The sequence below is a fragment of the Salvia splendens genome, chromosome 7, assembly GCF_004379255.2.
Source record: "Salvia splendens isolate huo1 chromosome 7, SspV2, whole genome shotgun sequence".
Lineage (NCBI taxonomy): Eukaryota > Viridiplantae > Streptophyta > Magnoliopsida > Lamiales > Lamiaceae > Salvia > Salvia splendens.
The window spans coordinates 34,645,094-34,662,634 of NC_056038.1; the positions used below are offsets into that span (position 1 = coordinate 34,645,094).

The window sequence follows — 17,541 nt, forward strand, 5'->3', positions numbered from 1 at the left end:
TTGCGGACTTTATTGATAGAATTCAAGACTCAAAAGACAATCCTCACTACGGAGGCCTACGACAAATCCGTCGTCCAAAACAAGTGATCACTAACCAGCTAATTATTCTTGCTAGCGTCTCTCTACTTATAGACTATGGATATAACAAGAAATAATTGAATCACAATAAAATAGGAACAAACTAACAAACTAATAAACTAGCCGCTTCCCTTTGTCTTCTCTTTCTTCCTTATTTCTCTCCGCAGGCCGTGCCTGCCGCATCTGCTTCCTCATTCTTCTCCATCGGCCAAACTACCTCCCGATTTCCTCGGCGGTAGACCCTCCATGCCCCTGCCGTATCAGACACTGAACAATCATTTTCAGGTGGGACAGCTTGAAAGAATTATTAGTAGATGACTGGACTGATGGCATATTATGTAGTTTCGGTATGCCTTGTAGGAAAAACATGTAACATGTGGGAAATTAGAAAGGTCTCAAAACCTTTCCTTTCCTAAGTCTTTTTGGCTTTTCAACGTCCATGTGTTTATGAGGTGCCTTAAACCCGAGACCTCTCGTGTGGCCACTCCTAGCCTATAAATAGGTGGAGTCTTGAGAGTTGAGAACACAACACAATCTACAATCATCTCTCTTCTCTCATAGCTCAAGCACTCTAGTTCGCATCTTAGGAGCATTGCATTGCTCGGTTCTCGCCTTCAATTCAAGTTCGCCGGAGCCTACGAGTTTGAGGTGCTTCAACTCGATAGGAGGAAAGTCGTTTCATCTTTGGGGACATTACGCCAATCCGTGAGCACTAGCCGGGGCGTTTTTCGTCTTGGGTCACCTCGACTCGACTTGAAGAAGACAATAGTTTGCATCTTGTTCCTTTTATTGTATCTACTTTGTTTTATTTACCTTCCAGTTTTGTTCTTTTGTAATAGCAAGAGTTTTCCCGTGTAAAGGCTATAATATTTCCAACATTCGCAAGACGAAATATTGTACTCTTGTTGAATTCATGTCGACCGATGCCGGAGGAAACATGAAATTCAAAGCTGGAATAAAGCAACGAACGGTCGCAATGTCGATGCGCTATGGAGTGGTTAATTCCTTGAGATCTATTCTCTTGAGAATGATGTTTATCGTTTGTCATTTGACAAGCAAGACCAATTTAGATTTGGTAGTAGTAATTGGGATGCATGGGTTGATGAATATACCAATGCACATTTGGTTCAATATAATTGTGTACTTATTGTTGGAAACAATACTGTACAAATTATTTGAACGTGTTGTTATAAACAACAAAGATCACGAGGTGATCGCAGTGGTCTCCGACGTGGACCATGGTAATAATCCAAATGAATGGTTTGTTGATACGGGTGCCACATGTCATGTGTGCTCCGAGAGAAGCGTTTTTTCTACTTACAAATCTGTTGGAGGTAGAAAAGTACGTATGGGAAATCAAGCCTCTTCCGAGGTGGTTGGTGTGGGTAATGTGTTCCTAAAATTAGGATCCAGAAAGGTTCTTACCCTCAAGGATGTGCTGCATGTCCCAGACATCCGAAATAATTTGGTGTCAGGCTCTCTTCTAGTAAATCATGGATTTTCACTAGAATTTGAGTGTGAAAAGGTTATATTGACCAAGTATGAAAAGTTCATAGGTGAAGGTCACCTAGTGAATGGGCTTTTTGAGCTAAATGTTACGGTCATTCACCGTGGAAAAGGATTAAGAAATAAGGAAGATGATGCATCCTCCTATTTGCTTGAGTGCTCTGATTTATGGCATAAAAGATTGGGACATGTAAATCTAAATGCTATAAAAAGATTAGTAAATCTTAATTTACTAAAAGTAGATAAGTTTAACTCACAAGAAAAATGTGAAGTCTGTGTTGAAGCAAAAATGACCAAGCTACCGTTTCGCTCGGTAGAACGGAGCACAAAACCTCTAGAGTTAATCCATACAGACGTATGTGATTTAAAATTTGTGCAAACTAGAGGTGGTAAAAAGTACTTCATCACATTTATAGATGATTGCACAAGGTATTGTTACCTTTACTTATTAAGAAGTAAAGATGAGGCAATTGAAGCGTTTAAAGACTTCAAAAATGAAGCCGAAAATCAACTTAATTGTCGGATTAAGTGTGTTCGAAGTGATAGAGGTGGTGAGTATGTAGCCCCGTTTGCAGAATTATGCCATGCAAGTGGTATAATTCACCAAACAACGGCTCCATATTCTCCCCAGTCAAATGGAGTTGCTGAACGAAAAAATCGAACACTTAAAGAGATGATGAATGCTCTGTTGATTAATTCTGGTTTATCTTAGAACATGTGGGGAGGCTGTGTTAACAGCGAATCATATCCTGAATAAAATTCCACTAAAAAATAGGGATGTGACTCCTTATGAGTTGTGGAAAGGGAAGAAACCTTCATATTCATACCTCAAAGTGTGGGGGTGTTTAGCGAAGGTAGAAGTGCCACCTCCGAAACAAGTTGCAATAGGGTCTAAAACAGTCGATTGCATCTTTATTGGCCATGCACTTAATAGTAGTGCCTATCGTTTCCTAGTCCATAGGTCAGTTGTGCCTGGCGTGGCTGAAGGAACAACGATTGAGTCAAGGAATGCTATATTCTTTGAGAATGTATACCTTTGCAAGAGGCAAGAGGATTGTTCTAGTGAAAGAATGATGGATGAATCCACTAGTTCTGATCCTCCAAAAAGGATGAGGTCAAGTCCTGAGGATGTTGAACCAAGACGTGGTAAAAGAGTTAAAGTTGCTAAAACATTTGGTCCTGACTTCATAACTTTTATGTTGGATGACGAACCAAAGTCATTGGCGGAAGCTCTGTCTGGCCCAGACGCGGCGTGGTGGCAAGAAGCTATCAACAGTGAAATTGAATCCATCATGAGAAATAACACTTGGGTGTTAGTAGACTTGCCTGAAGGCTGTAAGCCTTTAGGGTGCAAGTGGATTCTGAAAAGGAAATATAAGCCCGATGGTACTATAGATAAGTACAAAGCTCGCCTAGTTGTCCAAGGCTTTAAGCAGAAAGAAGGGCATGGCTTTTTTGATACCTATTCACCTGTTACGAGAATCACTTCCATTCGGGTGCTTCTTGCGATTGCTGCTTTGCACAATCTTGAGATTCACCAAATGGATGTGAAAACTGCGTTTCTGAATGGTGATCTGGAAGAAGAAATATATATGGAACAACCCGAAGGGTTTGTTGTGCCTGGGCAAGAGCGTAAAGTATGCAAACTGGTAAAGTCATTATATGGGTTGAAGCAAGCACCATTACAATGGCATTTGAAATTTGACAACGTGATGTTGGCAAATGGATTCACTATCAATGAGTGCGATAAGTGTGTTTACATTAAGAACACAGATAACGGTTTTGTTATTGTGTGTCTGTATGTTGATGATATGTTGATAATGGGCAGCAATAGTGCCATTATTAACGAGACAAAAAACATGTTGAAAAGAAATTTCGATATGAAAGATATGGGTCTAGCTGATGTGATTCTTGGAATCAAAATATTGAGGACTAATGAGGGAATTGCCTTAACGCAATCTCATTATGTTGAGAAAATGCTTAAGAAATTCAACTCGTTTGATTGTAAGCCAGCAAAGACTCCTTTGGAGCTCAATGTCCATCTGAGCAAGAATATGGGTGATTCTGTTGCTCAAGAAGAGTATGCAAAGGTCATAGGAAGTTTGATGTTTATCACAAACTGTACTCGACCTGATCTTGCTTGTCCTGTAAACAAGTTGAGCCGATTTACGAGCAACCCAAGTAAGGAACATTGGAAAGCTCTGTGTAGAGTTTTGAGATACTTGAAGTATACTCTTAACTTTGGGTTGCATTACACAAGATATCCCCAAGTACTTGAAGGGTACTGTGATGCAAATTGGATCTCTGATTCAAAAGACTCATTTTCTACAAGTGGGTATGTGTTCACTGTGGGGGGTGGTGCTGTTTCGTGGAAATCAATGAAACAGACGTGTATTGCTCGTTCCACCATGGAATCTGAGTTTATCGCTTTGGATAAAGCAGGGGAAGAAGCCGAGTGGCTTAGAAACTTCCTAGAAGATATTCCATGTTGGAAGAAGCAGTGGCGACAGTAGTGATACACTGTGATAGCCAAGCAGCTATAGGTAGAGCACACAGTGGCTTATACAATGGTAAGTCTCGACATATTCGTCGGCGACATAATACCGTCAGACAATTGATCACAAGTGGTGTTATCACAGTTGACTATGTAAGGTCAGTGGATAACTTAGCGTATCCGTTAACAAAAGGTTTAAACCGTGATCAAATGCATAAATTGCTAAAATGAATGGGACTGAAAACCACATTTTAAAAGATGAGTATAGTGGTAACCCAACTATACGATTGGAGATCCCATGGGATTGGTTCAATGGGAAAACGAAGCTATACAAATCTAGCTGTAACACTTAGAAGATTTTAATCTTCGCCCATTCTTTAGAAAGCATTGAGTGTTGTAACCTGCACGTGGTAAGAGGTTAAGTCTTTTGACTTTTAATGATTCTTGAAATCTCAAGGAGATGCAGTATGGCAGGATACTCATGAAAGAATCACCTATGTAAGTGAGGAGTGAGACCGCTTCGTGTGTGTGAGTCACTTATGAATTCCAAAGAGGTGTTCCACGGCCGAAACGGACACAAACGTGAGAACTGATGGAGTTGAGACTATATTGTGTTGATACTATTGACTAGGCATACACTAAGGAGGAATAGTTCAAGGCATCGCGTCCACTAGCCCGCCGGTATGTCCGATAGTATTGACTATGGAAGGTTCGAAACCACAAGTTACCTCTCCAAATACAGTATTGTTTCTCGAGAACTGAGCAAAGAGTCTGCATACATGCATTTGTGTCTGGTGTTGGTTTGAGCTTGCAGCGCTCTAACCAATGTGGGGGATTGTAGGAAAAACATGTAACATGTGGGAAATTAGAAAGGTCTCAAAACCTTTCCTTTCCTAAGTCTTTTGGCTTTTCAACGTCCATGTGTTTATGAAGTGCCTTAAACCCGAGACCTCTCGTGTGGCCACTCCTAGCCTATAAATAGGTGGAGTCTTGAGAGTTGAGAACACAACACAATCTACAATCATTCTCTCTTCTCTCATAGCTCAAGCACTCTAGTTCGCATCTTAGGAGCATTGCATTGCTCGGTTCTCGCCTTCAATTCAAGTTCGCCGGAGCCTACGAGTTTGAGGTGCTTCAACTCGATAGGAGGAAAGTCGTTTCATCTTTGGGGACATTACGCCAATCCGTGAGCACTAGCCGGGGCGTTTTTCGTCTTGCGGAGAGAGGGTCACCTCGACTCGACTTGAAGAAGACAATAGTTTGCATCTTGTTCCTTTTATTGTATCTACTTTGTTTTATTTACCTTCCAGTTTTGTTCTTTTGTAATAGCAAGAGTTTTCCCGTGTAAAGGCTATAATATTTCCAACATGCCTGTTATCAAAGGGTCAGAGCGCTACAATTGTCAAGTGCTATGCTTGGATAGAAAAATAGTGATGATACGTCCAAAGATGTGGCTGGCAAATGATGGAAACTACAGGGAGCTCAGGTGGTTTACGGCATGGAAACAAAAAGGGTCTCTTGAAGACTTTCTGCTTCCAAGTGATATATCTGAGGCTCTATTGCAGACAACAGTGCCTTTTGGCTACGGATATATTCAGTTCCTAGATGTGTAAGTCATCATGTCGTCCTGCCTCATTTTTTTTTCTCTCTCTTTTGACGTTGATCTCTTACCATTATTTTTAATCCTTTTAAACTTACGTTTTACTGGCTCATTACCTCATTATTTTCGGTGAAATACGCTCAAGAATATAGGTCAAAAGTCAACTTTTTGAATATTAGTAAACTGAAGATGCGTTATCTTTTTTAAGTAGGATTTTGTTAATGAAGGTTAGGTGTAAAACTAATATTTTAGATAAGGCATATTGGTTATGAGGCGCATTGCCTCTTATGAGTCATGGTATACATCAATTCTAGTTACACCAACCAGTTTCTGCTAGTATAATGAGTTTCATCTTTGGAATAACTGGAACTCCTGTTTTGATGAATTGATGTATTATGTAGCTATACAATCTGAATCAGGTTTATATTCGTGCATATAAGCTATAGTTGAACACTTGAACTTGATATCTGGAAAACTGTTTACAAATTCTACAGCTTAATTTTTTTTTTGTGTTGCTCAGAGCCATTGCTGCCGAAGTTTGTGAAGAACTTTTTAGTCCAATGCCCCCTCACGCTGAGCTCGTTCTGAAGGGCGTTGAAGTATTTCTGAATGCTAGTGGAAGTCACCATCAATTGCGTAAACTTGATCTTCGCCTCCGAGCTTTTATTGGAGCTACAAATACCCGTGGAGGATTTTACATGTATAGTAATCAACAAGGATGTGACGGCAGCCGCCTTTATTATGGTGGGTGACCGAGCATGAGTTGCATTTCCACAGTCCATACTATGGGTTGTTGTTACAGCATATCTGATCTTATATTCTTAAAACAATATGGAACAAGTAAGACATCTAGTTACTAGTAGGCTTTCACTATAATGTAAACGCAGCAATCATGTTCCTCCATTTTTCAATTTCAAGTTTCAACCTCACCGCTTAAACTTTGATCTTTGAAATAAAGGGAAAGCTTAAAACCTCAAAATTTTCTATAGCCATTTCTCTTATTGTCACAAAATTGTGGATATGTAACTTTGTTCCTTCTTACGTCATACTCCACCTGACTGCTCAGAGTTTGAACGTGGAAAATAGGTGGAAATCTTTGTAATAATTGCATCACTAAGTTTAGTATGTGTTGTGATATTACGGAATTGTTAACTTTTGTGACATGCGGTGTTCTCTGGGAACCTTTTGCTTGATGAAGGAAAGACTCTTGGAAGTTTACTAGCTTTCTCTCAATCCTAATATTACCATGACGATATATTAGAATGAATCATCTAGACTCACAAGAAGTATCACAGTTTGTGATGAACCGGTATATTGAACTACCTGTATCTCATTACTTAATTGAAATGCTCAGATTATGGTCCATTCCCTTTCCTTGTGATGCAAATAATTTATATTTTGAGGAGTCTTTGTTTTTAACTTCTTACGTTCAGATGGTTGTTCCTGCATTGTGGTGAAAGGAAATGTGGTTGCCCAAGGTTCACAATTCTCCTTGAAGGATGTGGAAATGGTGGTTGCTCAAGTAGATCTAGATGCAGTATGTTCTACTGCAATTATTTGTTAGGGCCTTGGAGGAACTTATTTAGTACTTAATTTTTGATGGAGAACTATATAAAATAAAACAAGATTTTATTTTTCAGAATTTGGACATTTTTAACAGTCCTCATCACATCATTTGTATCATTTGATTTACTGAAACTTCTCATTGCAGGTTGCCAGCCTTAGGGGGTCTATTAGTAGCTTTCAGGAACAAGCCAGTTGCAAACCAAAAGTTTCCTCCATTGAAGTACCTTATAGACTTTGCGAGTCTTTTACGCTCCAAATGTTACTTTCAAGTCCTCTAGAGGTGAGGCAATAACGGGCTGACAAGAAAACATTCCAATACTAATGCTAACACATGTGATAAATTCCTGTATGATAGTTCACGGAGGTAATATAGAGCAAACATCCATGTTTCATGTGATGGATGACTTCAGATCCTAAGAATCTCTTTGATAACACATTAATTTATGCATCAACCTCACTCATTGGTTACCTCTTGTATTAGAACTCTTACATATCTAATCTAGTTTACTCATTGCTTTGAAGCTTCTTGCATGCTCTGTTTTCTTCAAAAGAAAGTTTGAGTACCTATCACTTCAGCCCATTCTCGTCACTTATTATTTTCTTGCACATTAATGAAACATGGGATCATATCATATATTGTCTCTTTTATTCATTTCTTTATTTATTTGCTATTTGTCTATAAATATAAATACCTCTGTATTACTAGCCAACATAAAACCATTGCAATGGCGATACACATCTTACATTTATCTCATGTGTTTGTATCAATGAAAGTAATTTACTTGACATTCTTTATATGCCACCATTATACTTTCATTTATCAATTATTTACTTTCTACTAGATGTTCTGCTTTTAGAATTCTATGATCAAAACTTTTTAACCCCTCTTTTAAAAAAATAATAACAGTGTGTCCAACTGAAACCTCCAGAACAATAGTAGCTTCATTTGTTAAAGTTTGCTGATTACTTCTCATTCTTTCAGATTCAATATCATTCTCCTGAAGAAGAAATAGTTTTTGGGCCAGGCTGTTGGCTGTGGGATTATTTGAGACGAAGTGGTGCATCTGGTTTTTTACTTCCACTCTCAGGTGGAGCAGATAGCTCATCTGTTGCTGCTATAGTTGGTTGCATGTGCCAGCTAGTAGTGAAAGGTAAATTTCTATTATCGAACTCCATTCCCATTAATTTGTCGACCTGTATTCATTGTATGAATGATGCAGTTGTCACCCATCTAATCTGTTAAGCGAACAGAGAGGAGTATCATTTTAAACTTTTACATATATCTTCAACATGCCCCCTTGATCATATAAAATTTCTGCCGCATGATGCTCTCTTCCGGGCGCCAGCCCTTTGTTTGGGTTCTGATTACAGCGTTAATGTTATTTTTGTGATAATGAGGGTTCTAGCACTCATCCTCCCTCCTAAATTAATTCTCTGAAAGTAAATGTTTATGTGGTCAAAATGACTTCAGTAATTTTCACTTATTTCTGTGTTTGAAGTGAGCAGGGATCTAATTATCACATGCTTGATAATGGGGGATTGCAATTTGTTTGTTTGTTTTCTGATGATATGAATATTCTGTACATTTTTAACCATCCATTTGCTCACTTTTATGAGCCAGCATATAATTTATTTTTTATACCCTTTTCCTCTTGAATTCAACAGAATGATGATCCCTCTTTCATTTATTTGTCTGATTGGCCTAAAACTTATTTAATTGCCTTAAGCTACATTATTTTGAAAAGATAACATTGCATGTGATTGTATGAGGCCTTTATTCAATCCTCATGTGTAGGAGCAGCCTAACATCATGCCTTTTTTTGTATTGGTATTGATTATGAGGCTTGTTACTTCAGCAATATCAGAGGGGGATGAACAGGTCAAAGCTGATGCCATAAGGATTGGCCATTGTACTGATGGACAATTTCCAACAGACAGCAAAGAATTTGCCAAACGTATATTCTACACTGTTTTCATGGGTCTGAAAATAGGTGAGATTATACGAGCAGCTTTATGTACTTTTTGAGTGACTTATTAGTCTTTAGCATTTTCTGTATCATATCCCCGCAAGGAGAGATATGATTTCTGTTATTGGTTGGTTCATTTGCAGTACTTCGTCAATTTTCTTTAGTTGCTGTGGGTAGGACCATTTTTCATTCTCTGTTTAAGCTTCCAGTTATTTAGCTTATCTTTATTCTTTGGGTGGGATGAATCGCTCCTTCTTGAACTATTACATGGTGTAATATTCTTGTGGAAGCTTATGTGCAGCCTCTGCAGTGTGCACGGTCTGAGATTGCTATAAAACTAATGGTATGCAAAAGGCAAATCAACATCCCCAGTCTGACCTTAGTCGCAGCTTGAAAAGTTTCTTTTGGGGTGTCTTTGTTGGGTAGTTTGCACCCTACAGTCTTCAGCTATGAATCATGAAGCATTTCTTGTGAAACAAATTTTGTTATTATATCTGAGTAGGATGATACTCAATTAATTGTTGATAAGCTTTCAACCTAAGTAAAGTTGTAGAATTTTGACTTTTCAACTCTACATCTACATGTCTATTAAGACTACCTTCCTTCTATAGCACTGGCAGAAAGTGTCATTTAACATTTACTTTCTTATCGAGATATTTTCTTGTACCATTAACTTACTTTCATTTATTGTAGCTCTAATGCCACAAGAACGAGGGCGAAGGTGCTTGCAGAAGAAATTGGGTCATGGCATCTTGATGTCTCAATAGATGGAGTGGTTTCTGCTCTGCTCTCTTTGTTTCAGACACTTACGGGAAAACAACCTCGCTACAAGGTAAAATCTGAACACTTGATGCTTACAACATTTTTGCTTGTATCATAAATGCATCAAGATATTCATTAATTTCATCTAGTAGTAAGTATATGGCTCAACATTAATGCTGTACTATATGCAGGATTCCCATAATTGAAGTCGCTTGTTGTTTTACTGTTTTATTACAGGTAGATGGGGGCTCTAATATTGAAAATTTGGGACTGCAAAATATTCAAGCTCGAATCAGAATGGTCTTAGCATTTATGCTAGCTTCACTCTTGCCGTGGGTTCATAACTAGCCTGGTTTTTATTTGGTCTTAGGGAGCTCCAATGTTGATGAAGGATTGCGTGGTTACTTGACAAAGGTACTACATATTTCTAATGTTATTATGATCCTTGGCAAGGTTATCCCTACTTTTGATGCGCTCATAGTTGTGTGCTTATCAAAACTATGTAAGAAAAAAATCAGGCAACTTTTAGCTTTTAGCTTATGATTGATTTCACTTCTAATGCCTTTATCAAGCTTTGTCCACCTCAAACCGGTTGACTTCACTCTTGGCTCTTGTGCATCACTGAATTCAACTTTGCCATTCATTATAGCGTGAGATTTGGTGGGTGTTCATTTTATGCAGTATGATTGTAGTTCTGCTGATATAAATCCCATTGGAAGCATCAGCAAGCAAGATTTGAGAAGATTTTTAAAATGGGCTGCTGTCCATCTGGGTTTCTCTTCATTGGAAGAAATTGAATCTGCTCCACCCACTGCTGAATTGGAGCCAATACGATCCAACTACAGCCAGGTAGGGTATCTGATCACATAGATGCAAACATGTCAAACCAAGCTAATTTATTTCCTTCCAATCTTCACCCCCTTGTTTTAACTTTCTCTACTTCAGTATTCTCTTTTCTAGTATTCTGTTTTTTAGCATGTAGCCATTGTCCTTTAACACAGATAGTTTTCTCTTTGATGTGGAGGCGGGACGATTATGCGTTTTAAGTTCTTTGTATATGCTACTGTTAAATGCTGATATTGTGCATGACTAATATATATTTTCTAAAAACACAGCTGGACGAAGTGGATATGGGAATGGCATATGAAGAACTCTCGGTATATGGCAGGCTGCGAAGGATCTTTTGCTGTGGACCCGTATCCATGTTTAAGGTTTATTTTACTTTTTATTTGTGTAATAACCTTTCGACTTTTCTCTTGACAACTGCTCAGCCATCTTCATACGTCCAATTATCTCTCTTGTGCAATTAACAAGGTTGATAGTGAGTATAAGGAAGCATAGTTACCGACAACCGAGAAATGGAATAATTTTCTGCAAACTGCTTATTGTTAATTGTAATTGCCAGGGAAAATCAAACTTAAAACACATGATCTGAAAAATTTATAAGTACATAGTTTGGTGGAAGCTAGGATTTATTTGCATGCATAGGGATGCTGTATTATACTATTATGTGTATTCCATGAGGATCCTAATTATACTTTGAACGTGTTTCTTCTAACTATGTTTGAATCATTTCTCGAGTTGATCTACTTTCTGGTATCTATGGGAGAATCTGTGCTACAAATGGGGAACAAAGTTAACTCCAGGCGAGGTTGGTGAGAAAGTGAAATATTTCTTCAAGTACTATTCTATCAATAGACACAAGATGACAGTTCTAACTCCATCCTACCACGCAGAGGTACTACTTTTTTGAGCAAGTGAAACTTTTGTATGTTCATTGTTCTCTCCTTTACCATTTTTTTGCTTGACATAAAATGCCTTGTGCAGAGTTACTCCCCAGAGGATAATAGGTTTGATCTACGGCAATTCCTATATAATGCAAGATGGCCATATCAATTCCGGAAGATCGATGAACTTGTGACGCAGTTGGATGGTGATAGAGTGGCTATTGCGAATGAAGCATCGGGTGGTGGCATGGGTGTTGTAGCTGCAGGTTCTGACAATCCAAATGTTGGTTTATAAATTTTGACATAACCTTATGTAATTTCAGTACTCTCCCACCATGATGCATGGTGTAATTTATGTGTTTTTTGTCATTGTATATTAATGTTAATTTTAAGTTGAGGTAGATGTCGCTATTGAAGTAAAATCAAATCTTTCCCATGTGTTCATGATTGACTGTTGAACTGATTATTGTTCGAAAAAAAAACAGGGAATACTAATTATTGAAGGAATAAACACTTGGGGAATAGGAACAATGGCATGAGTTTAAATTTTAAATTGGTAAAATAAGAGAGATTGGAAGAAAAAAATGATTGGAGAATTGTTAGTGAAGATTGAAGTCCACTCCATAAGAGAGAAAAACTTAATGGAAGGAAAGAAGTATGATTAAAAATAAAGTAGAAACTTAAAAATATAATGGGAAAAAAGGGAAATAATAATTTAATTGTAATTAATTGTGGATCAAGATCCTTGGAAAATACACACCACGTTTGGTTTATTATAAGGTTCATTTTATAAAATAATTCAATTTTATTAAATTATGATTTATTTATCGATAATTCCATCTTCACCAAACCACCCAATTGGATGATTTTTATTCACATCACTTTTTAATCATTCTTCAATTACGATATAGTAGAATTTTCAAAATAGTCTTGTACGGTGCAACAATTATTTGAGTTTCTTGTTCGCAATTTTTACATTTTTGCATGATCATTCTTCTTCTAAAAAGTCATTTTAGTTACAAGTTACAACCATTCAATTTATCTTACACCCATGTAACAAGACTCCAAAACTAATGTCATTTTCAGCAATAAGAAAAATATCAACAATACAATAAAAAAGGTGGAAAAAAATCAAAACAAAATCACAATACTAGAGGTGGAAAAAGAAGCTCCCAAATTCTAAAACTATGTAAATATACTACTTGAAGGATGGAGGTGGTATAAGAATAAGAGATTGCCAAGGCATGAGAAGAAACAAAGATTAAGGACCTTTAGTTCCGGAGCCCGATACCAAAATGAAACCGGCCCGTTTTCTGATCATTGAATGCATACTCGAGCCTCAACGGACCCAAGGGAGAGTCCACACGAACACCTACTCCATATCCATATCCACTTCCGGGCTTATTTCTTGCCCCAGCAGGATCACCTGATAGCAAGACACAAAGTGTGGTGATTGCACAAAATGGGAAATGCAATTACAATAAACAAGAAACCTAGTAAAATATAGCCAAACCTGGAACAGTTGGTCCTGAACCAAGATCAGTTCCATAGTCAGCGAATATAGCCGCTTCTAGAGGCCCCGTCTGCAAAGAGCAACCATAAATTACTGCACAAATACTCACTCAATGGAAAATTTTCTGGTAGGGCTAAAATTAAAAGATGAAGAAATTCCAAGCAGATTCAGTTGCAGAGCTAATAACATGGTTGATGATGTTATATTGTACAGCAATTCAGCAGCAAACACTAAGTAGTTTCAAAATCAAAGTTCTAGACTAGGTCAGAGTGCCTGTGTAAAACGTGGATGATAGTCAAAACATACCAGTGGCAATGATATTTCTCCACTTCCAACCACATACGAGCGACCTGATCCAACAGCTCCTTCCTCGTAGCCTCTAACACTGTTAGTTCCACCAATCGGAAATGCTTCATGAGGGGGGAATTTACCCACAACATGGCCACCGGACAAGCTATTAAAAACATAAAAAGTGAGTCACATATGACAGATATCCAAAATCAGCAGCACCTGGAAAATTTCCATAACGAAGATTAACTAAAACAACCATCTTACCAAAAGAGAAATCTAGCAGGTCCCACAGAAAAACCCTGCCTAGAGCGAGCATTTACTCTGTTAAAAACTAGCCACTCTGGAGACAAAGGGATTCCCTGGTCCATGTTCACGACACACTGCATTTTTCCAACATAGCAAGAGTTACTTGATTACTAATATTTGCAAGAGGAAAGTCTCACTGCAAATGGGAAGCAACTGACCATAGTAGAACCTGGATCACCAGAGCCAGTATATACAGTCTCGAGTTTAGCAAGTAACATATTATCATGAGAGTTTCCGCTACAGCAAAGAACAAAAGTGCCCAGAATGAATAGTTTGAACCGCAGTATAATGTGTACACTTTGGGGGACATTTACTTTGAGTGACATGATGGATTGATAAAAATAACGCAAGTTAATCCACTGTTTTTTGATGGACTTCGATGGATTGATTAATTTTGAGCTTCTTTGGCCATCTTATCCTTCAAATGCTCAATCCAATGTTTTATCAATCTATCCTATCACTCAAAGTAAACACCCCTTTACTTAATTTTGGAAACCTAGAAACTATTAGACAACAAAATATATACCTTGCTGTAAGTGGACTGCCAAAGAAGTCCCTTATAATAGGATTTCCCTTTTCATCATGAGCACCCGCACGCTGTAACAATGAATTGGTCAATCTAATGAAATCCTCGTATTATAGTTTTATCATTAACTGTGAGACATCCATAACAATGTATGTTTGAGAAAGAATTGCAAAACTATTCATTAAGTACCGTATCCCATACACAGGGATGAGGGATGGGATCCTTAAGGCACAAAATTACTAAACCATAGACATGAAGCAAGAATAAAATTAGAATTTATTGGAATCTTGAAATAAATTATTAATATGATCCAAAAAAGACAAAACAAGAAAAGGGAAACAAAGGAATGGTATGTAATCCCCACACAAATTCTCATAACGATACCTGAAGAACAAGTCCAGCTGTTCCATTCCATTTTGGCCTGAACGGCCTACTATACTCAATTCCGGCTGTGACACGCCCAACTGTAAGGCCAGTGTTATTCGGTTGGTTTCCATGGACCAATGTTCCCGGGGTTCTTGAATTCTGAAAGTGTTTCAAAATAAGCTCATTTGGTATAAATAGGATATAATAAGCGGAAGCTACCTGTATCATGATTGCTCTTGATGTCCTCTTATCATCTCCTTCAATCCAAGGATCAGTGTAGTTCATCCTAAATATGGAATCAATTTGCCCCCTCTCTAATGATAGATTAATTTTCTGGTTCCGTCCAAAGAGGTTCTTGTGGTATATTGCTATGCTGCAAACAACACATGCAGTGAGTTCCTTTGATGCGTAATTAGTGCGGTAATAAGGTTACAATAGTAAAAATTCAAATAGCATACTATGTTACTAATATCTTAATGGAACATATACTATTTTACTATTGGATCAGATCATCAGAATATCCTTAAAAACCCTAAAAATGGAAGATATTTTTTAATAACAAACTGCTAAGTGCTAGTTGATTACCTCCCTATCAGTCCAGCTAGAGGCCCACTTGTTATTCTGCAAAGTAAATCAATGTGGATGATGTTAGCATTAAGAGGAAATAAAACGCATTAGAATTCTGCTAACAGCATGAATTGCACATTTCACATACCCACTTGATATTCCACCACCCCCAGAAATTCCTCCTCCGCTTTTACGCTCAACAACGTTCATTGCTAAATCAACCTTGCCAATTTCTGAAGCATTGCCGACATTAAAATACGGAACAAATTATGCACCTTAATATATGGAAGCAGACTCACTAATCACTAAACAAAGCATCAAATGGCATTTACCACTAGATGGCTGAGGAATAATACTAACATCATCCATGACACCCATTGCCAGCACTGTATCAACATCTCTTTTCCCCTGAATCATACTGTAGACCTGCATAACCCAAAAGTGTAAGAATCAATTTCTAAACAATAATACATAAAAAAAAATTAAACAGAAATCTCATCATTCAGTTCATTTTCAACTCCAATTTCTTAAAGGGATATAACTTTTTTATATACCTGTCCCTTCTTGGTAGTAAGTTGTCTGAGAATTGTTTCTGGCCTTGTTTTTCCAACAGTTGGCTCACCACTAACCATAAATAATGGAAGTCAAGAGATCAAAAAATAACATACATCTTCATTTAATAAGTAAATACTGAAAAAATGAGTTACATACGTCTTATCAAGGAAACGTATGGAGATATCATTGACCTCCGCTTCTGAGGCTTGTAACTTTATAATACCTCCTGAAAGAATCTCTACTCCTGAAACCTGATAAGAGTGATACAAAGCAGGAAGTTGTAAAGCAAACTATACCATAGCAATATAAAGCAAGATTACTGCCCACAGAGAGGCATTGCAATCTAACCGCAGGAAATAAAGAGCAAACAACATAACTAACCATGCCAAAAAGACCTCTTTCCATGTACCAATTGTCGATGGAGTTTATCACTTTGTCGAGACGCCTGACATTAACAACTTTTCCTGCATAACTTGACACACCAATGGGAGAAAGGTCCAACATCAGAAACATTGAGAAGTGGAGAGGCATCCATTTTCGAGTAAAAAGTAAACGCACCATATGCATCACGAAATGCATCCTCTATAAACTTCGCCGGAAGAACATTAGCTCCTTCACACACCAACCCTTGAAACTCTTGGTTTTGTTCTACCTTATAAAAGATATACAAACTACAATACCCATCAACAAGCACACACATATATAATCGAAACTAAAAACAGCTATCCAAAGTGACTAAATACCTGAAAAATCAACCGAATTCCATCGCGGGTGTCGACGGCGACAGGCATACAAGACATGAAATATCCACTGGCGATAATCCTGTGCACATCTTCCTGCACCTCACGAACAGTGAGGGCCGAATTCGCGCGGGAAGCTTTCAAAGCGTTGAGAGCTTCGGCTTCCAAGTCCTTCCTCTCGAGCTCCTCCCCATCCTTGTTCCTCACCAACACCTCGCTGATTAGAACCCTCTCTTCCTCAGTGGCGCGAGTGCTGCTCACGTTCTTCGACTGAGTCACGGACCCCGCCTCCTCGCCGCCTTTCGACTGCGCCGGCGCAGGTGCCGAGTCGGACAAGGCTAATGCGGCGGAGCAGAATAGTGGGGGTTTGTTAAAAGCCGCGTTGAGAATGTGATTCTTCGTGACAAAAGGTTGGTTTTTTAGGAATTGGGAAATGAAATTGATCGGCTGGGAATCGGCATTGAAATTAAAATTGAACTTGAAATTGAAGGGCAACTTGGCAAAATTGCTGCGCGCGGAAGAAAAGAGAGAGTGGCGGCGGGGAGGCGGGGAGGACGGCGGCAGTTTGACGGCGGAGGAGATGAAGCGAACCTCGTCGGTTTTGGCCATATTCGGCGGCGAAATGGCGGACCCCTCTTTGGATTTGGAGGGTTTAGAGGGTTTTACCGATTCTGATTAAGCTGCGGAAGAAATTTCTACATGTAATCCGTCATTTCACTCTCAACTAGGATTTTGAGCTATCACTATGTACAGAAGCACAATGAGTATAAAATTTCCAATTTATCGTCTATTTAAATAAAATAGATACTACTCCATGTGCTTAAAAGATTCATTTTCAAACTTTACAAAATTGATCATAATTTATCTAAATTTCATGATTTAATTAATTAGTTCTTATTTATGTTTAGGCGTAGGCAATTTATTACAATGCCGACCAAGTATGCCGCTGACAACTAAATCATTAGTTACTCCATTTA

General features: G+C 38.2%; 1 protein-coding gene and 1 pseudogene across 2 annotated transcripts; one reads left to right on the forward strand and one right to left on the reverse strand.

The window, feature by feature from the left end:
• The first annotated feature begins 358 nt into the window (after positions 1–358).
• LOC121810793 lies at positions 359–12,101 on the forward strand (annotated as a pseudogene).
• Positions 12,102–12,754: 653 nt separating this feature from the next.
• LOC121741806 (outer envelope protein 80, chloroplastic-like) lies at positions 12,755–17,329 on the reverse strand. 2 transcript variants are annotated; one of them, XM_042134724.1, is made up of 16 exons: positions 16,568–17,329; positions 16,383–16,476; positions 16,206–16,288; positions 15,981–16,075; positions 15,824–15,893; positions 15,602–15,695; positions 15,418–15,502; positions 15,288–15,323; positions 14,922–15,075; positions 14,721–14,861; positions 14,337–14,407; positions 13,969–14,047; positions 13,769–13,884; positions 13,520–13,667; positions 13,214–13,283; positions 12,755–13,126 (listed from the first exon to the last, which is right to left on the reverse strand). In XM_042134724.1, the coding sequence occupies exons 1-16, from the start codon at positions 17,171–17,173 to the stop codon at positions 12,972–12,974; spliced, it is 2,097 nt and encodes a 698-aa protein (XP_041990658.1). In that variant the 5' UTR covers positions 17,174–17,329; the 3' UTR covers positions 12,755–12,971. The 2 variants fall into 2 exon arrangements, with proteins under 2 accessions (XP_041990658.1, XP_041990659.1); XM_042134725.1 differs by lacking the exons at positions 12,755–13,126; positions 13,214–13,283 and having other exon boundaries at positions 13,534–13,667; positions 13,761–13,884.
• Between the last annotated feature and the right edge of the window lie 212 nt (positions 17,330–17,541).

Coding starts and splice junctions, on each gene's coding strand:
- LOC121741806 (XM_042134724.1), bottom strand. CDS start 17,173: ATGGCCAAAACCGACGAGGTTCGCTTCATCTCCTCCGCCGTCAAACTG. Junction 14,408..14,720: donor CAGCTGGACTTGTTCTTCAG/GTATCGTTATGA, acceptor TCATTGTTACAG/CGTGCGGGTGCTCATGATGA. Junction 13,284..13,519: donor GAGAAATATCATTGCCACTG/GTATGTTTTGAC, acceptor TGCTCTTTGCAG/ACGGGGCCTCTAGAAGCGGC.